Here is a 21,571-nt window from a genome sequence, read left to right as displayed (position 1 = left end):
AAGCATCTTCTTCTATGGGGTTTGGATGCCAACCGCTGATAAACCGCCACCTACTGTACTGGAGTGTGGGCCAGAGACGGGGAGAAACTATTGTAAATCCAACCTGCCAGCCCAGTTTCTCTTAAAAAATATAAAATATTTGACTGTATTGAAAGATGTTCTTCTACTCAGTATGCTCTTTAAACTCAAATCTCCAGTACAACCTTCTCCCTCATACTCAATCTCTTTCCCTCTCAGACTGCCCACACTGTATCAGTACATGCTCCACAGGCAGTAATCACACCTTCCTGTTTGATGCTTTCCTATCACATTTAATGTCCTATTCAACCGGCTGTGTAAAATAAAGGATGAATAAAGGTTCTGGCTCCACTCAGCATTTCAGAGAACTGCGTAAGAAATTCAAATGAATCTATGACTGACAAAAGTGTTCTATGACTGACTAAACGTCCCAAATGCACTACTTTTGACCAGGGCCCATTATGCTCTGTTCAAAAGTAGGGCATTCTATAGGGAACAGGGTGGCATTTAGGACGTACATGCCTATTATTAAAATACGGACAACTGGATAGAAGTCAAACAAGTTTCCTTTATTTGTAACATACAAATAAAACATTGACAAGGCAGAAATGACAGTTTAGTTTTTCTCTTTCATCTTTGTCAGTTAATATTCAATCAATCACAAGACAGGACCACTCATTATCAAACATTGAGTTTAAATGTCATTTTTAAACCGAAACAAGTGTTTTACCTGTAAAAAGGCAAATAAAAACAAATCTAATTAATCTGTAACAGATTATATACACAGAAAAAGAGAAAAAGAGACAGACAAGGGTAGAGAGGGATTGACAGAAACATATTTTTAAAAACTTGTTGAGGTGAGGATATCCAAAAGGTCAAAATAAAAATGTGTCTGATGTTGATTAAAAAATAGCATAAAATTAAAAGTTTATTCCCTAAACAAAAATATTTTCAATTTAAACAAAACCGGTCCCCACCACTCCCTACAACACAAACCCAACCAAAGCCACCAATCCAGGTAGACTTCTTATAGACACAGGTCTAGATTCCCTCCACCCAACCCAGATTCCTTCCACCCAAACCTAACCATTAGAGGGAGAAACCTTAAAACTGACCTTAAATCAGTGTCCACAGGTAACTTCATCCTACTGCCCTGGCATCCCAACAGAGTTGCCCCTAACCTATAGAAATAGGATTTCTAGAAGGGGAACCCACCAATTGACATGACTGGGGATGACCGTTCTATAATTGTTATGCCCTAACCAGTGATCTTAGGTCCAATATTATTTTTACCCACCATGGGCCTGTTTACCAGACTAAAAAAAGAATGCTCAAAGGATAATCACAATTAAAATAGTTTTTTATTCCAGGACTATTTTTAGGCTAATCTGTGTCTGGAAAACCGGCCCTTATTGTTTAATGGTTAAGATTTGGGGTTGGGAAATCTGATCCTAGATCTGTGGTTAGGGGTGATTTGTCTTCTTACCCCAAACTATTGGACCATAACATGCTTGATAAGAAACACGAGGCGTGTCAGTTGAAATTTAAACCTGAGACAGATATAGGATATTATCGGGTTGGAAAGTAGGAGGGGGGAAACAAGAGATTGTACTTAAAAAGCTAATCTACAGTGCATTCGGAAAGCATTCAGACCCCTTGACGTTCTCAACATTTTGTTACGTTACAAAAATCTTCCCTGATCAATCTACACACAATAGCGATAACAGGTTCTTAGAAATGTTTGCAAATTCAGACCCTTTGCTATGAGACGCGAAATTGAGCTCAGGTGCATCCTGTTTCCATTGATCATCCTTGAGATGATTCTACAACTTGATTGGAGTCCACCGGTGGTAAATTCAATTGATTGGACATGATTTGGAAAGGCACACACCTGTCTATATAAGGTCCTACAGTTGACAGTGCATGTCAGAGCAAAAACCAAGCCATTAGGTCGAAGGAATTGTCCGTAGAGCTCAGAGACAGGATTGTGTCGAGGCACAGATCTTGGGAAGGGTACCAAAAATTGTCTGCCGCATTGAAGGTCCCCAAGAACACAGTGGCCTCCATCATTCTTAAATGGAAGAAGTTTGGAACTACCAAGACTCTTCCTAGAACTGGCCGCCCGGCCAAACTGAGCAATCGGCGGAGAAGGGCCTTGGTAAGGGAGGTGACCAAGAACCCAATGGTCACTCTGACAGAGCTCCAGAGTTCCTCTGTGGAGATGGGAGAACCTTCCAGAAGGACAACCATCTCTGCAGCAATCCACAAATCAGGCCTTTATGGTAGAGTGGCCAGACGGAATCCACTCCTCAGTAAAAGGCACATGACAGCCCGCTTAGAGTTTGCCAAAAGGCACCTAAAGGACTCTCAGACCATGAGAAACAAGATTCACTGGTCTGATGAAACCAAGATTGAACTCTTTGGCCTGAATGCCAAGCATCACGTCTCGAGGAAACCTTTCACCATCCCTATGGTGAAGCATGGTGGTGGCAGCATCATAATGTGGGGATATTTTTCAGTGGCAGGGACTGGGAGACTAGTTAGTATCGAGGGAAAGATGAACGGAGCAAAGTAGCTGCAGAGCGCTCAGGACCTCAGACTGGGGCAAAGGTTCACCTTCCAACATGACCACGACTCTAAGCACACAGCCAAGACAACGCAGGAGTGGCTTCAGGACAAGTCTCTGAATGTCCTTGAGAGGCCCAGCCAGAGCCCGGACTTGAACCCGATATAACATCTCTAGAGACCTGAAAATAGCTGTGCAGGGACACCCATCCAACCTGACAGAGCTTGAGAGGATCTGCAGAGAAGAATGGGAGAAACTCCCCAAATACAGGTGTGCCAAGCTTGTAGCGTCATACTAAAGAAGACTCGAGGCTGTAATCGCTGCCAAATCTGCCTCAAATAAGTACTGACTAAAGGTCTGAATACTTATGTAAATGTCATATTCATATTCTTTTTAATACATTTGCAAAAACAAAACAAAAAACATGTGCTTTGTCATTATGGGGTAGTGTGTGTAGATTGATGAGGGGAAAAAACAATGTAATCAATTTTAGAATAAGGCTGTAATATAACAAAATGTGGAAACAGTCAAGGGGTCTGAATACTTTCCGAATGCACAAGTTAAATATCTTTTTTTTTTGTAAGCCTGTGTGAGATGCCAATCTGTTGAGTTTCTTTCCATTCCCTGCGTCCCAAATGGCACCCTATTCCCTTTCTACTGCACACTGTTTTTGTGACATGCCATGCAAACTACCAAACGGTTTCTAAGGGCCCTGGTCAAAAGTAGCACAGTATAAAGGGATTGGGGTGCCATCACTGGCTATAAGGTGAATGCACCAATTTGTAAGTCGCTCTGGATAAGACCGTCTGCTAAATGACGTAAATGTAAATGTAAATTTGAGACCTACACTAACAATTACAGGGTCAATCGCATAGACTTCTATGGAACCCCCCCCCCCCCCCAATCTGGCAACCCAGGTCACTACAATAGCCTGAAGGTTTCTGTATGTAAACAGAGATGGCAACAAGGCCCACATGGCCGGCAGCAACAGTGTGCATCCCAAATGGCACCCTATCCCCTATTTAGTGCACTACTTTTGACCAAAGCCCTATGGGCCCTGGTCAAAAGTAATGCACTGTAAAGGGAACATGGTGCCATTTCAGGACCTAAATGGTCTGGGTGGTGAAATCTATCGAAAAGATAATCTAGAAAAACAAATGTTTTTGTGACTTGGTTGCCATGCAAACTACTGAAGGGGTTGTTAGGGAGGAGCCAGGGGATCTTAACATAGCAACATTGGGTCTTCCTGCCATCCAATTGCATTTTGAAAACTGTCGAAGATAAACTGAAACTGATCACAGGCTCTGTGTATTTCTTTGATGAGGAGAGATGAGAGAGCAAGGGAGAAAGAGCGAGAGAGGAGAGAGGGGGTGCAAGTATCTACAGAACATCTCATCAAACTAAGAGAAATACATTTGTGGGGCTCTGTCCCAACATCCACCTTAATCTACCATTCAGAATGCTTGGCCAATACACTGCTCTATCCATAATAGTACACACGTTAGGATTACTGAGACGGAGCCTTGGGACTGTTAAGAAAGCTGTTGAAGAGAAGGAGGGGTGGACAGACAGATTCCTAACTTATCAAAAACTGAAATAGTATGGAGGGGAAAGAGGTGGAATATGGAGAGGAGAGAGGGAGGAGGAAGGGATGCTATACAGGACAGAAAAGAGGGGGTCGGGGGTCTGTCAGTTTTGGGGCTTAAAGGGGGGTGTCAGATTGGGGGTTGGGGGGAACGGTAATGATTCATGATTAGGAAAGTGGGAGAGGTTTTAGAGCATGGGACCAGGAAGTGGTGAAACAGGAACTGGAAGTGGGCATGTCCCTCAGTGGCAGCAGCCCCCACAGTGCCCCCCTCCCCCATGGTTGTGACCCGAGGCCTCCGCATGTTTGGTCCGCCGCGACAGGATCTCATAGGTGCAGTCATCACCACAGCAACCAGACATACTAGGGGAGGTGTCGTCGATCTCAAACCTGGGAGGGGGTGAGGGAGGAGGAGGGAGATATTGAGAGGGTAGGGGGGAGGGAGATGAGATGCACAGAAAGAGGAAAGAGAGAGATGGAGGAAGGAGTGGATTGATTACAGTACTGTGCCAACAGTTATTTCTAAAGAACATAATAATAATAATAATAATAATAATAATGTGTTTGTACATGCTGAGAAGCTGTTGAAAAGCTATGGAGACTCACTGTAAGGCTTCCCTGAAGAACTGGTACGCCCCATGGTTGTGTTTGAATACTGTTAACATCACCTTCTTCATCTGTGTGCTGGGGGGAGAGAGGAGAGACAGACGGGGGTGGGGGTGGTAGAGAGAGAGAGAAAGAAAGAGAAAGAAAGCAGAGGGGAAAGAGAGAGAGGGGAAAAATAGAGTGGGAGAAAGACACCAGAGAGACACAGAAAGAGATTGAAATAAATAAATAACCTGAGTGAAGATTCAGTTTCTACAGGGCTTGGTGGTAGAATACTTCAGATATAGTTGAAGTCGGAAGTTTACATACACTTAGGTTGGAGTCATTAAAACTCGTTTTTCAATCACTCCACAGATTTCTTGTTAACAAACTATAGTTTTGGCATGTCGGTTAGGACATCTACTTTGTGCATGACACAAGTAATTTTTCCAACAATTGTTTACAGACAGATAATTTCACTTATAATTCACTGTATCACAATTCCAGTGGGTCAGGTCTTTACATGCACTAAGTTGACTGTGTCTTTAAACAGCTTGGAAAATTCCAGAAAATGATGTCATGGCTTTAGAAGCTTCTGATAGGCTAATTGACATAATTTGAGTCAATTGGAGGTGTACCTGTGGATGTATTTCAAGGCCTACCTTCAAACTCAGTGCCTCTTTGCTTGACATGGGAAAATCAAAATAAATCATCAAAGACCTCAGAAAAAAATGTGTAGACCTCCACAAGTCTGGTTCATCATTGGGAGCAATTTCCAAACACCTGAAGGTACCACGTTCATCTGTACAAACAATAGTACGCAAGTATAAACACCATGGGACCACGCAGCCTTCATACCTCTCAGGAAGGAGACGCGTTCTGTCTCCTAGAGATGAACGTACTTTGGTGCGAAATGTGCAACTCAATCCAAGAACAACAGCAAAGGACCTTGTGAAGATGCTGGAGGAAACAGGTACAAAAGTATCTATATCCACAGTAAAACTAGTCCTATATCGACATAACCTGAAAGGCCGCTCAGCAATGAAGAAGCCACTGCTCCAAAACCGCCATAAAAAAGCCAGACTACGGTTTGCAACTGCACATGGGGACAATGATCATACTTTTTGGAGAAATGTCCTCTGGTCTGATGAAACAAAACTGTTTGGCCATAATGACCATCGTTATGTTTGGAGGAAAAAGGCGAGCCGACGAACAGCATCCCAACCTTGAAGCACGGGGGTGGCATCATCACCCCTGTGGGGGTGCTTTGCTGCAGGAGGGAGTGGTGTACTTCACAAAATAGATGGCATCATGAGGAAGGAAAATGATGTGGACATATTGAAGCAACATCTCAAGACATCAGTCAGGAAGTTAAAGCTTGGTCGCAAATGGGTCTTCCAAATGGATAATGACCCCAAGCATTCTTCCAAAGTTGTGGCAAAATGGCTTAAGGACAACAAAGTCAATGTATTGGAGTGGCCATCACAAAGCCTGACCTCAATCCTATAGAAAATGTGTGGGCAGAACTGAAAAAGCAAGGAGGCCTACAAACCTGACTCAGTTACACCAGCTCTGTCAGGAAGAATGGGCCAAAATTCACCCAACTTATTGTGGGAAGCTTGTGGAAGGCTACCCGAAACGTTTGACCCCAAGTTAAACAATTTAAAGGCAAATCTACCAAATACTAATTGAGTTGCACGGCCCCATGTCGCAAGTATCTGTACACAATTCCTGGAAGCTGAAAATGTCCCAGTTCTGCCATGGCCTTCATACTCACCAGACATGTCACCCATTGAGCATGTTTGGGATGCTCTGGATCGATGTGTACGACAGCATGTTCCAGTTCCCGCCAATATCCAGCAACTTCGCACAGACATTGCAAAGGAGTGGGACAACATTGCACAGGCCACAATCAACAGCCTGATCAACTATGCAAAGATGTCGTGCTACATGAGGTCACACCAGATACTGACTGGTTTTCTGATCCATGCCCCTACTTTTTTTAAAGGTATCTGTGACCAGATGCATATCTGTATTCCAAGTCATGTGAAATACATAGATTAGGGCCTAATTTATTTATTTAAATTATTTATTGATTTCCTTACATGAACTGTAACTCAGTCAAATCTTTGAAATCGTTGCAAGTTGCGTTTATATTTTGGTTCAGTATATATACACACTAATATACTATACTACTATATTCATATATATTACTATAACACTATATTATACATTGAGTGTACAAAACATTAAGGACACCTGCTCATTTCATGACAGACTGACTAGGTGAAAGCTATGATCCCTTATAGATGTCACTTGTTAAATCCACTTCAATCAGTGTATATGAAGGGGAGGACACAGGTTAAAGAAGGATTTTTAAGCCTTGAGACAATTGAGACATGGATTGTGTATGTGTGCCATTCAGAGTGCCTTTGAACGGGGTATGGTAGTAGGTGCCAGGCGCACCAGTTTGTGTCAAGAAATGCAACGCTGCTGAGTTTTGCACGCTCAACATTTTCTCATGTGTATCAAGAATGGTACACCATCCAAATGATATCCAGCGAACTTGACAACTGTGGGAAGCATTGGAGTCAACATGGGCCAGCATCCCTGTGGAATGCTTTCGACAACTTGTAGAGTCCATGCCCCGACTAATTGAGGCTGTTCTGAGGGCAAAAGGGGGGGTGCAACTCAATATTAAGAAAGTGTCCTTAATGTTTTGTACAATCAGTGAATACTCATATATAATATGTACCTGTTGGCAATGAGCTGTAGTATCTGGATGAGGAACTTGCCCAGTCCTTTCCTCCTCACTCTGCTCTCCAACTGGACCTCATAACTACAAAAAAACACAACAATAACAACACATCAACATCCAGAATAACACAATGATAATACCATTCGACAACAATCCCTTTCAATAGTAGTGCCACTAACTGTATTTCCTTGATTCATCACGGTCTCCTTCCTAGTCGTCTCCTTCTCAAAGCACATTGGAGCAGAAGATCTGAGGTTCCTACCCTCGGATCTTCACAAATGGATTTGGAGAAGTAGACGATGTGGGAAGACGCCCGTGACGTGAACTGGCAAAAGCAGTGAGGGAGGAGCTCCTTTCTCAAATCCAACAATAATCTGCGCAACTTGGTCATGTTGGCAAACTAGTTTTCATTGGGAAGGCAGATAAAGCGTTTTTACCACAAGCAATCACGTTTGCATGTGAAAACACAGAATCGCACTCATTACTCCACCTGCTTAACCTACATCACTTTTGTTTTGAGCTGACTTCCCCGCTAAAACGGGGCACCTGGCTCACGGCCGGAAGCAGCCCGGTCCCAAAATGAACGCAATCAATCCAAAACTAATGCAGTCAATGCTAACCCAGTTTACCCCAGGCATTAATCAAATCCCCTCCATGACAACCCTTACCAGTATAACACCTCCTCCCCGCACTCGACGTCGAATCGGAAGTGAGAGAAGGCCACGGGGGACGAGTCTGTGTCTCGGGCCAGGAGATACCACGCCCTCTCGTCGTTCATCTCATCCCGCTTTTCTCTCTCCTTCCATCCCCACTCGCTCTGCTCGTACCTGCATCACAGAAGAAGCAGCAGAATATTTTATTGATCCTTACAAGAGGGAAATGTTAAACACACTCACATACACACTAGGGGTGCACATTTCTGTCAATTTTGCTGCCACCTAACCAACCCCCATTAACCGGTTAACAAACGGTTAAATTTGTTCCAAACAGTAAAATGACATGACCAACAGAAAATGCTATGCATGGGTACAAGGAACACACCTTTTTCAATAAGGGCTTAAAAAACATGCGACAATAGCAAGTGTCATATTATTGAACATGCAACTACTTTAATGAAGCAATACATCATTTTCAAACATTTGCTCAAATGCAATTTGCGGAAAAACACTGGTATAAAATATGCACCTGATCATGCAAGCGGTTTCACGCTGCTACAGCGTGGTAGCCAGGGCACCAAAACAGCGATGAAGTTGAGCATTGAGCTTCAACAGTCTTAGTTGTTGCAGAAATTGACCCAATATGCTGTTTACTTTCTGCATCTATGTCATATCACTGAGCTACCTTTAAGCAAGCTACTTTCCTGTACATTACATTTTCGACAAAATAATATTTCCGGTCGACTGCGACACTGTTCCGGTTTTATGACACCAATTTAATTCCACTAAATTATGCAAATTAACCTATAGCCTATATCCCTAACACACACACACACACACCCTCCAATCTGCCATCCCTGCGCTCTGCTCTCCCCCTCAACCCTCTCTCCTTACAGTGTTTGCATGTTGGTCCTGGTTAGTTCATAGGCCCACTCCACAGAGATAGGGTTGAAGGTGGACACTCTCTTACACTCTATCTGGAGATTCAACCTACAGGCGAGAGAGACAGGACACGAGTAGTTAGCTATGCATCTCACACAATAAACCACTCAGCCCTGACAGAGCAGATGTTTATCAACCAGCCTGCCACACCCACACACACACACACTGGAGAGGCACAGGAGGAGAATCTCTTACCCGTTTCTGTCATACTTTTTAAAGATGGGGAAAGCAGCCAGAGGGTCATCCAGCTGTGAGAGAGAGAGAAGTGTGTATGAGTTACAGAGTCAGTCACATGGTCAGGAAAAACTCCTGGCAGTCCAAGGCTCCAGACTTCGACCATTTAATCGCATTTTGCGACCCGTTTACTTGGCTGTGTGAGTACAATTTTTATTGGTCGTATCGGTGCGAGCCGCATACTACATGGTCAGGTGGCTATGCAGAATGTGCAGCTCACACCGATTCGACCAATAAAATGTTTACTTTTTTAGGAGGCTAAAACTATCCTTATGATTACTGTAATGAAAGTCTGACCTGCCTGTACAGATCTGGAAGCATCTGTTGTCACTCTCTGTATAATTTGTATTTCTCAACTCTCAATATTTAGCTCTATAGCAACTATTTTACAATTTTGATATTTGATATAGCGTTGAGATACGGAGTGCACATTGGTCAATGCGTGTGCAACTGCAAAGTTGTTTTAGGACATTGAATTTACTGTTCGATTAATACATGGCTACCAGCAGTGGGTGTTTTGATTTTCCACTTAGTCAGATGGTGAATTAGCCCCAAATAAATTAGCCTATGATATTATTGCACATAAAGATTAAGGCAAATTCATCTACTGAACAAAAAAAAGCCAGATTTTAACAGTAAAATGCCCCAAAACTCATGACAATCACTGGATTAGGTTGCACATAAAAATATCTAATATCATGCATTACTGCATGGACATGTTAAATGAAAACAGATTTATTGAATCCCAGCTCAGTAGTCTATTACACCCCTTAATAAAGCACTGTGAATGACTAAATTGATGACTTATTTTTTCTATTGCGCGACGCCGCAAAAAATGTTGGTGCGGCCAAATCATGGGCCGGTGCATCCAACTGCAAAAGTTACCAGTGCCACTAAGGGAAACTGTTAGTCTGGAGCCCCGCAGTCATAGGTCATGTTCCAGGCGGACTACATTGGACACACATGCCAGATCTGGATCAGTGTTTAAAATATCAGCCAACCACATCATATGATATAGCAATCTGATGCAAACTGCGCCCAACAGTCAATGTACTCAGATAAATATAATAGTTTGATTTAAATGTTTACATGCTTTGCAAGAAGAACGATTTCCCTCATAATCCTGTTAACATGGACAGATCTGAAATAAGGCTACCTGATGGGACTTATGTAAATGTTCTATCACAGCGACCATGTTATTTTTGGGAAGCCTTTTTGATGCTGAGTTCGAACATATAAAGTCTGTATGTGAAAACTATTTCTTAAATGCTTACTTTCAGTTTCTCCAAACTCACTTCACTTGCGCAAAAGAGGGAGGCTCGCTCTGCTGGTGCTAGCACATGCTCAAATCAAATCCACACAGCTGGAACGCCGACTTCAACCAATTAGTAATTGGTTAAAATCACCATGCACACTGATGATGTCATTGGAAACACTTATCACTATCTTTTTTCCCCACAAAACATAGAAACATGCAGTTTTCACATATGTTGGTGTTAGGGTGGTGCTGGAGATGATGAATATGAAGTAGAACAATTTTGAAATGTCCCTTTAAAGAAGCACTATGCAGATATCACGCAGCAATTTCCTGGTTGCTAAAATTCTAATAGTTCGCCTAATTTCAGTTTATGTGACAAAACAAGGTATAGTGTAGAGATTCATTGTACCATCTAAACCACTGAAATATCAGTGCATTCGGAAAGTATTCAGACCCCTTGACTTTTCCACATTTTGTTACATTACAGCCTTATTCTAAAACTGATTAAATCGTTTTTTCCCCTCATCAATCTACACACAATACCCCATATTGACAAAGCAAACACAGGTTTTCATCAATTTTGGCAAATGTATTAAAAATAAAAAACTGACATATTCAGACCCTTTACTCAGTACTTTTTGATTTTTGGGTACCCTTACCCAGATCAGTACCATAACACAATCCTGTCTCAGAGCTCTTCGAACATTTCCTTCGACCTCATAGCTTGGTTTTTGCTCTGACATGCACTGTCAACTGTGGGACCTTAAATACAGTGCATTCCGAAGGTATTCAGACCCCTCGACTTTTTCCACATTTTGTTACATGACAGCCTTATTCTAAAATGGATTAAATAAATAAACATCCTCAATCTACACACAATACCCCATAATGACAAAGTGAAAACAGGTTTTTAGAAATGTTTGCCAATTTATTAAAAATAAAAAACAGAAATACCTTTTTAAACATAAGTATTCAGACCCTTTGCTATGAGACTCGAAATTGAGCTCAGGTGCATCCTGTTTCCATTGATAATCCTTGAGATGTTTCTACAACTTGATTGGAGTTCACCTGTGGCAAATTCAATTGATTGGACATGATTTTGAAAGGCACACACCTGTCTATATAAGGTCCCACAGTTGACAGTGCATGTCAGAGCAAAAATCGAGCCATGAGGTCGAAGGAATTGTCCGTAGAGCTCCGAGACAGGAGTGTGTCGAGGCACAGATCTGGGGAAAGCTACCAAAACATTTCTGCAGCATTGAAGGTCCCCAAGAACACAGTTGCCTCCATCATTCTTAAATGGAAGAAGTTTGGAACCACCAACACTCTTCCTAGAGCTGGCCGCCCGGCCAAACTGAGCAATCGGGGCAGAAGGGCCTTGGTCAGGGAGGTGACCAAGCACCCAATGGTCACTCTGACAGCGCTCCAGAGATCCTCTGTGGAAATGGGAGAACCTTCCAGAAGGACAACTATCTCTGCAGCACTCCACCAATCAGACCTTTATGGTAGAGTGGCCAGACGGATGTCACTCCTCAATAAAAGGCACATGACAGCCTGCTTGGAGTTTGCCAAAAGGCACCTAAATGACTCTCAGACCATGAGAAACAAGATTATCTGGTCTGATGAAACCAAGATTGAACTCTTTGGCCTGAATGCCAAGTGTCACGTCTGGAGGAAACCTGGCACCATTCCTACGGTGAAGCATGGTGGTGGCAGCATCATACTGTAGGGATGCTTTTCAGCGGCAGGGACTGGGAGACTAGTCAGGATCGAGGGAAAGATGAACGGAGCAAAGTATAAAGAGATCCTTGATGAAAACCTGCTCAGGACCTCAGACTGGGGCGAAGTCTCACCTTCCAACAGGACAACGACCCTAAGCACACAGCCAAGACAACGCAGGAGTGACTTCAGGACAAGTCTCTGAATGTCCTTGAGTGGCCCAGCCAGATCCTGGACTTGAACCAGATCGAACATCTCTGGAGAGACCTGAAAATAGCTGTGCAGCGTCGCTCCCCAACTAACCTGACAGATCTTGAGAGGATCTGCAGAGAAGAATGTGAGGAACTCCCCAAATAAAGGTGTGCCAAGCTTGTAGCGTCATACCCAAGAAGACTTGCGGCTGTAATCACTGCCAAAGGTGCTTCAACAAAGTACTGAGTAAATGGTCTGAATACTTATGTAAATGTGATATTTCCGTTTGTTCTTTTTAATAAATTAGCAAAAATTTCTAAAAATCTGTTTTTGCTTTGTCATTATGGAGTACTGAGTGTAGATTGATGAGGGGAAAAACACTGTAGACAGGTGTGTGCCTTTCTAAATCATGTCCAATAAATTGAATTTACCACAGGTGGACTCCAATCAAGTTGTAGAAACATCAGGATGCACCTGAGCTCAATTTTAAGTCTCATAGCAAAGGGTCTGTTTTTTATTTTTATTACATTTGCAAACATTTCTAAAAACCTGTTTTTTTCGCTTTGTCATTATGGGGTATTGTGTGTGTCGATTTGATGAGGAAAAACATTTATTTAATCCATTTTAGAATAAGGCTGAAACGTAACAAAATGTGTTAAGTTAAGGGGTCTGAGTGCTTTCCGAATTCACTGTATCTTTATCATAATCAAAAAATATTGTATTTTCAGCTGATGTGTACAAAAGTTAAAAGACACAAAAACAAAACTTAAGAACGGGAAGCATACAAATAGCGCACATAGAACAGATCTACCGCTTCTTAGACTTGCTTTCAATGAGAATGACAGATCTATAACTCACATTACTATGTTAATTTGGTCAGGTCGCCCAAAAAGTTCCATATAGGATTATTTTACGCTTCCGGGTTTGTAGAACCGAAGTTCAGAAAAGCGCCGCTGTTTATTTTCCGGTTTATGTTCTGGTCGCTAGCAAAACCGCAGTTAGCAAGCTAGCATAATAATGCCGGCACAGTCCTCTCGCCAATGCTACTGTAGTGTCCCTTTTATGTTCAAACAACAAACAAAAATCACCCCTATCTCAGCTTTCACAACTTCCCAAAGGATGCGACTTTACGTGACAGCTGGGTGAGAGCAATTAGAAGGAATGAGGGCTCGGACTTCACTATTATACGTGGGAGCACTTTCGTCTGTAGCCTGCATTTTACCCCGGCCAACATCTACTTGACACCAAAAGGCCGTTCTCGCATTAAGAATGAACGTTCCCTGTCGGTTCTCCTGGAACGACTGGGGGAAGAGCCTGCAGTCTCGGGTCTCTCCTTTTGATATAGCAAGTGCGCGACTGGGTACCAATGTCCGGGAACAGGAAGTGGGTGTCTCCGCTATGGACACAAGTGTTGGTGCCTATGAAGTGACTGCAGCGGACCATGACTATGCCTGCCCTCCTCTCCCTGGTGAGTAACGTCAACTTAGGTTTTCCAGATGGTTGATGATGTGTTGTAGCTCAGCGCTGTAGTTATGCAAACGGTTGCTATAGTTCAGCTTTTGAAATAACAATAACAAAACTACTAACTCGCTACCATAACATACTTGATTACGTTTGTCCTGAGACCTAGACTAAGTCAGAGTTGGTTTACTGTGTCATGATACTGACTTTCAAACTGAATAATAGTACAATTTTGCCATATAAATTACCCCTTTCTTTTCTATAGGTGTGTTGGATGCTGCACTGGATTGAATCAAGGAGCTAGAGCTATAAGTCCAACAGCGCTCTGTTCACCATCTCCAGCTCCAAAGATTCTGTGCATCTGATGAGGACTTCAGGTTCTATACTCGGTTCCACTCAGAGAAGGTCTTCATGGTGTACTGGGAGACCATTGCCCCCTCTGCCTCCAGGTTAATCTACTAGTCCAAGGACCAGAAGGCTGGAATGGGAAGCGCAACACCAAGGCCCAACAGGAAGCTGCCACTCATTGACAAGTTCTCTTTACTGCTGTCCAGTAGCTGCTGGGCTGAAGGAGAAGGTGTTGGCGGACATCTTTTGCGTGAGGGTCCCTACAGTGAGCTGCATTATAATAAACTGGACCAACTACCTGTATCTTGTCTTGGGCTCTGTGCCCATTTGGATGTCCAGAGAGCAGGTGCAGGCAAGCATGCCTGACAAGTTCAAAGTGATACTGTCCAGAGGTCAGTTATCCTGGACTGCACAAAGCTGAGCCAACCCCTCCTCTCTGACATTACAGTCAGAGACCTTTTAATCTTACAAAAACCACACCACCTTTAAGGGCCTGATTGGGATTGCACCTTGTGGAGCCATCACCTTTGTATCCAGGTTTTCACTGGGTCCATCTCTGATCAGGAGATCACACATCTCTCTGGAATCCTCAAGCTGTTTGAGCCTGGTGATGGACTTATGGTAGACAAGGGGTTCATCATAGAGAAGATGCTGTCAGATGTGGGGGCAACGCTCATCATTCCCCCATTCAAAAGAGCAACTCGGCTAACGGAATGACATTGAGCGAATGCAAGCCATTGCACGTCTGAGAGTGCTAGCGGAGAGAGCCATTAGGAGGGTGAAGGGGTACCATATCTGGGACACGATTATCCTACTCACTCTGGCAGGCTGTGTCAATCAACTGTGGATGAACTGCTGCTTAAATGGTGAACAACCAGGGCCCTCTGGATCTCAAGGGTGATAAGCCAGTGGGAAAACATGTTCAAGCACAGCAGCGCACACACTACAAATGACTGATTTATATTTTTTGTTCAGTATAAAATCATCAAACGCAACATGCAACAATTTCAAAGATTTTACTGAGTTACAGTTCATAGAAGGAAATCTGTCAATTGAAATAAATTCATTAGGCAATAATTTATGGATTTCACATGACTGGGCAGGGGCACAGCCATGGGTTCACCTGGCAGGGCATAGGCCCACTCTCTTGGGAGCCAGGCCAAGCCAAATGCTTTAAAATGACTAGCTCTGTTCAATAGCTCTGTTGGACATTCCTGCAGTCAGCATGCCAATTGCACACTCTCAACTTGAGACATCTGTGGCCTTTTATTGTCCTCAGCACAAGGTACACCTGTGTAATGATCATGCTGTTTAATCAGCTTCTTGATTAAACAGAAGCTGGATGAATTATCTTGGCAAAGGAGAAATGCTCACTAACAGGGATGTAAACTAATTTGTGCACAACATTTGCGAGAAATAAGCTTTTTGTGCGTATGGAACATTTCTGGGATCTTAATTTCCACTCATGAAACATGGGACCAACACTTCACATGTTGCGTTTATATTATAGTTCAATTAATTCGGTCATTATAAATAACAGCTTTATACCAACATGTACATGTTTTTTTGATTATTATAAATTGATCTGTTCAGACAAGATAATAATAATATAATATGCCATTTAGCAGACGCTTTTATCCAAAGCGACTTAGTCATGTGTGCATACATTTTTTGTGTATGGGTGGTCCCGGGGATCGAACCCACTACCTTGGCGTTACAAGCGCCATGCTCTACCAGCTGAGCTACAGAGGAATTTGAGATCATTTGTATATTGAATATGTATTGATATAGGTTTTATGAATAAGACTTTTGGGATGTAGTGGTTGCATAATGCATTAGTCTGTTAGAGAACATTATTACATTTGAAGATTTTATTAAATAAATACATTGAATATTCATTCTGTGACATGTTATGTTTAGCCTGTCAAAGTATCAAAGATCACACAATTTAATTAGAATAATTTACTATTACAATGTTGCATACATTTAAATTTTAGTCATTTAGCAGAAACTCTTATCCAGAGTGCATAAATTCTTACTGGTCCCCCGTGAGAATCGAACCCACAACCCCCGGCGTTGTAAACGCCATGCTCTACCAACTGAGCCACACGGGATAGACAAACAAGATAACACAATTCATTCGTTAAAATAATTTCCTTTCCATACAATTGAAATTAATTATATACAGTACATCATACACTACACGACCAAAAGTATGTGGACACTTGCTCGTCAAAACATCTCATTCGAAAATCATGGGCATTAATATGGATTTGGTGCTCCCCTTTGCTGCTATAACAGCCTCCACTCTTCAAAGTCCATCATTACATTAAGACATGCTCAGTCAATCCGGAAAATGTCAAGAACTTTAAAAGTTTATTCAAGTACAGTCGCAAAAACCATCAAGCGCTGGCTCACGAGGACCGTTGCAGAGGATAAGTTCATTAGAGTTACCAGCCTCAGAACTTGCAGACAAATAAATGCTTCAAAGAGTTAAAGTAACAGACATCTCAACATCAACTGTTCAGAGGAGACTACGTGAATCAGGCCTTCATGGTCGAATTGCTGCAAAGAAACCACTACTAAAAGGACACCAATAACAAGAAGAGATTTGCTTGGGCCAAGAAACACGAGCAATGGACATTAGACCGGTGGAAATTTGTCTGTTGGTCTGATGAGTCAAAATTTGAGATTTTTGGTTCCAACCACCGTGTCTTTGTGAGACACAGAGTAGGTGAACGGATTATCTCTGCATGTGGGGTTCCCACCGTGAAGCATGGAGGAGGTGGTGTGATGATGCTTTGCTGGTGACACGGTCAGTGATTTATTTAGAATTCAAGGCACACTTAACCAGCATGGCTACCACAGCATTCTGCAGCTGTCTTTCAACAGGACAATGACCCAACACACCTTCAGGCTGTGTAAAGGCATTTTGACCAAGGAGAATGACAGGAGTGCTGCATCAGATGACCTGGCCTCCACAATCAACCGACCTGAACCCAATTGAGATGGTTTGGGATAAGTTGGACCGCAGAGTGAAGGAAAAGCAGCCAACAAGTCCTCAGCATATGGGGGAACTCCTTCAAGACGGTTGGAAAAGCATTCCAGGTGAAGCAGGTTGAGAGAATGCCAATAGTGTTCAAAGCTGTCATCAAGGCAAAGGGTGGCTATATTGATTTGTTTAACACTTTTTTGGTTACTACATGATTCTATGTGTTATTTCATCGTTCTGATGTCTTCACTATTATTCTACAATGTAGAAAATAGTAAAAATAAAGAAAAATCCTTGAATGAATAGGTGTGTCCAAACTTTTGACTAGTCCTATAAGTAAAAAAGAAGTCAAGTTTCCCGCTCATCTCTGCTATCAAAGCATCATCTCTCCAAATTCTCTCTACTGTAATGTCACTTCTAGTGCTTGTAATGAAGTTGCACCAATCTACACTGGTTACAACCAGTTGGCCCTGGAATTGCCAGTGATATTTGTGGCTGTGCTTGAGCTTGGCCTGGCCATCAGTTACACTCAACATCAGGGCACTTGATCTCGGCTAGCCCGAAGAGTGGCGCTGCAGAAGGGTCAAACTTTCCCATAAGGGCTTGCCCCAAGATGGGGTGCATCTGGGTGCACAATGAAACCACAAGGTTTGACCGAGACGTTAAATAATTCAGAGTAGTTCTGTAGAACCACTGACTCAAGCCCCTTTCTCATAGCTTCGGTTTGCCGTTCACCTTTAAGCATTCTCATGGCTAGGGCCTTGCTAGACGACTTCCCACACACGTGGCATGCCTCGCTGAACCGGCTAGCAGTCACACGTGGTTTCCTCATTTCCTTCCATAGTGGACAGGCAGACTGCAATTTACTTTCTTTTACTGTGAGTTGGGGGAATGAAGGAATATCTGGATGCTTTAGAATCTCTCGTGTGACAGTTAGGGGACACTGATGACAGCACTGACCCGCGGGGCACTGGAACAAATCTAGAGTCAACCAGAGTAATTTCTTCCAGTCCATGCAGCACCTTGGCAATGGCAGGTTGTGGTCTCATGCTCCTCAAACTTGGTCCAGCAGACAGCACCGTCATGTCAGGAAGGGGCCCTGAAACACATTAAAAAGAATCATAGACAAGGGATGAATGTCAGCCAAGACCGTAAAACTTTAGTCCAATAAATTTCAACACTTGAGTGAAGGCAACGTGTGAGCGTAATGGGGACAGCCTGGGGATGCCTACCTGTTTAAAGACAATTCTAACTCACCAGGGAATGCTTGGTAAATAGTGGATTTTATGCCACTCCTGCCTGATGTCCTTCGCTTCCTCACAACCATTTCATCAGTGGGCTCTGGTCGAATCCCCTGGTTTAAAAAAAAGCATTAAAAAGATTCAGGATGAATGTAGAACGATGTACAGTTATGAGTTCACAAAAATACAAAAATGTGTGTTCTCTTATGACAATATGAAAAATTATCTCAATTTCTAAACTTGACCATTATGGTGTAATGTGCAATCTGGAACAGTAGTGCCACCGGATGATTCCACAAATTTCTCAGAGCTGCAAATGAACAGGAGAAGCGGTTTATGATGACGGGTTCCTCGAGTGCTTGCAATGTGATCTAAAAGAACATGCGGGGGGGGGGGAGAATCATCACAGTTGTCATACACAGTTCTTGATCGTCTTGATCAGCAAGGTCATGATTCCTTGTCTTCAATTCTCACATTAAAATATAACAGACCTACTACTAAAAGCTTTCTATACTACATTTTAATGTTATACAACTTCAGATCAGTAACAAAGGAACTAGGCCTACTGCATGTCCAGGGACATGAGAACAGATACAGAGTTTGATTATTTTGAACAAAATACAGGTAAACTGCAACCGCCTCAACACTAAGCTGCCTATCATATCTCGTAACCTGCAGTAAATTGGGCTCCTCATTGACCTGTGACACCTTGCCCTTATTACCACTGCCTCCTCCCCGTCTACTATGTTTGACACTGCACATTCAAAACAACAGAGCAAGAAAAAATAACGTTCAGCGACATTAAATTGATGTATGCTAGTAAGTTACCATTGCTACTCTTAATGTTACTGAGATGGATCTAGCTAACTACTTTGCTTGCTAGAAACAAATAGATTAGTGGCTGGCCAAATAGTTAACGTTAATTAGTTATATAGCTAAGTCTGACAAATATTAAGTAACGTTAGCTTGCTAACTCATGTTAGCTAACGTTAGCACTAACCAATTTGGTAACTTCTTAGCTACCGTTAGCTAACTAAGTTGGCTAGCTATCTCAACTGGTCGCTTCAAGTACTAACTTACCTTGATAGTTGAAGATATGTTTGTGGAAGAACTTGTATTTTATATCAAGTTTAGATCGCTTCGTCTGGGGATGTTCGTCAACGATATCAGCCACATCACTCATGCCAAACTTTGGCAAATTGAGCAGTGACTTGGTAAACTCCATGTTCGAATTTAGCGGAAAACTACAGACGACAACCGGATATCGTCATACACCGCTTGGCGTGGGAGGAAGTTGTCTGTTGGGGGCGTGAAAAAAGCCTATTGTATCTTTAAGTACTTTACACCACTGAATATTAGTGTGCATGTAAAAATTCTCAATTACATTATACGCAACCATTGGTTGATGTAATGCACATAAGGACTTACCTTATTGGCTGCGTCCACCTTGGCACACACAGCGTCCATGGCTGCCCTCTCCGCCAGGCGAGCCTGTTTCTTCTCCTTCGCTTTGTTTGATTTCCTCTGGAGGGATGAGGGGGGGGAGATGCAGTGGGGGTAGTAGAGATGGGAAATAAAAATGTCAGTTGGTGGTTAGTCTTCAAGCAGAAGGCTGCAGCAGTAGTGTGTGTACGAGTGAAGTGAGGGACTAGTATGCATGTGTCCGCCAGTCCCAATATTGATGAAAGCCAATGAGACATGAAGTGCCTCTTGCTCCTTACAAAAACAAACAATGAGGGACTAGTTATATGATTACAAAATAAAAACAATTTATGGTCCAAATGTTAGTTTCACTGTGTTAGCATGAGAGTGGAATTCTGGCTAGAACTTCTCCCCACTAAGGTCGAGATCTTACAGGAAGAAATTCGGAGCACGTGAAAGATTATTAGCAGGAGGTGCAAGCGTTTAAGGAACTTAGTTATCTAAATAACTAACAGTTAACTAGGTAGTTAGCTACTTCTTACCCCAGCTAGATGTTGTAAAAAGTTTGCAAATCATTTCAGGTTAGTTACTACTTCTCAAATGTTCTAAACAGGTAGCTAAGAAAACTTATGTCGTTAGTTGGCTAATTTGAGTCGAGCCTCCCACCTTGCCTAATCTAAACTAGTAGGGCAAAATGAGAAGCCTTTGTGAAAATTGATTCCTATCAAGCTAGCTAGTTACGTGGCTACCAAATTCAGGTAGCGGTGGCACCACACCTGAAAACAATCAACACAAACACACCGCACGGGAGAGCGTTGCAATGGGGCAACACTGGACCAAATTAAACCAGTGCCAAAGATGGTTAACACAATCACAAAGCGGGGTTATTTTCAGTTAGCTGGTTAACGGTGAGCCTGCCTGCCACTCATTCCGTGGTCTCTCCTTTCCCTCTCTCCATCGCGCATTCACGGGATAATGATTTTGGACGCTGTCTTTGTTTGATGGAAGCGTTCACCTTTTCACACAAACACACGGACAAAACTCACCCCCATATTGCTGTATTATAACGACCGCCTTGAAGTAGCTAGCTAGCTATCTTCCAAGCTATCTGTTGTATTGATATAGCTAGCTCGCCAAATTAATATTTTGTTTCTTGAGTAGGGTAAGATTAGGTAAAATGATTGCGTTGCTAGCGATTTAGCAAGATAACTACCGCGTTAGCTCAACTGGCTACAAATAATAATATGCACACGATTGGTTACATTAACGTTAAACGACAAAATTAAACGTTTTATTTATTTGGCGCCAAGAGAAGGGGTTGAATTACGTCTCTTGGCCCTACTCCCTTTTTCTTTTCTCTATCCTTTCTTTCCTCCCCTCTCTCTTTCTTTTACTACTCTTCTCCGACCAACATAAACGAGAATATCGTTTCCTCCTAAGCATTGGGGAAATGACGACATCAGCTTTTAGGGGGCCAAGAAGGAAAGAAACCTGACAACAATTATTCCTGAATTCACTCTGCAAAATCTATCATTTTATTATCTTTGGCTATATAACAAACTATATTCATGTTTTTCACTTGTTGTGGAAATAT

At 42.5% G+C, this 21,571-nt stretch overlaps 1 protein-coding gene across 1 annotated transcript; it reads right to left on the bottom strand.

Moving 5' to 3' along the window:
* Positions 1-573: 573 nt before the first annotated feature.
* On the bottom strand, positions 574-21,418 carry LOC311132894 (N-alpha-acetyltransferase 40). Its single transcript, XM_084166261.1, has 8 exons — positions 21,024-21,418; positions 19,984-20,079; positions 9,306-9,358; positions 9,063-9,158; positions 8,181-8,339; positions 7,510-7,593; positions 4,776-4,853; positions 574-4,559 (listed from the first exon to the last, which is right to left on the bottom strand). The coding sequence occupies exons 1-8, from the start codon at positions 21,027-21,029 to the stop codon at positions 4,412-4,414; spliced, it is 720 nt and encodes a 239-aa protein (XP_084022387.1). The 5' UTR covers positions 21,030-21,418; the 3' UTR covers positions 574-4,411.
* Positions 21,419-21,571: the final 153 nt, after the last annotated feature.

Source organism: Coregonus lavaretus (genome assembly GCF_964263955.1).
Source record: "Coregonus lavaretus genome assembly, chromosome: 7".
Classification (NCBI taxonomy): Eukaryota; Metazoa; Chordata; class Actinopteri; order Salmoniformes; family Salmonidae; genus Coregonus; species Coregonus lavaretus.
The sequence above is the reverse complement of the archived record's forward strand: the minus strand, read 5'-3'. Positions and strand labels throughout refer to the sequence as shown.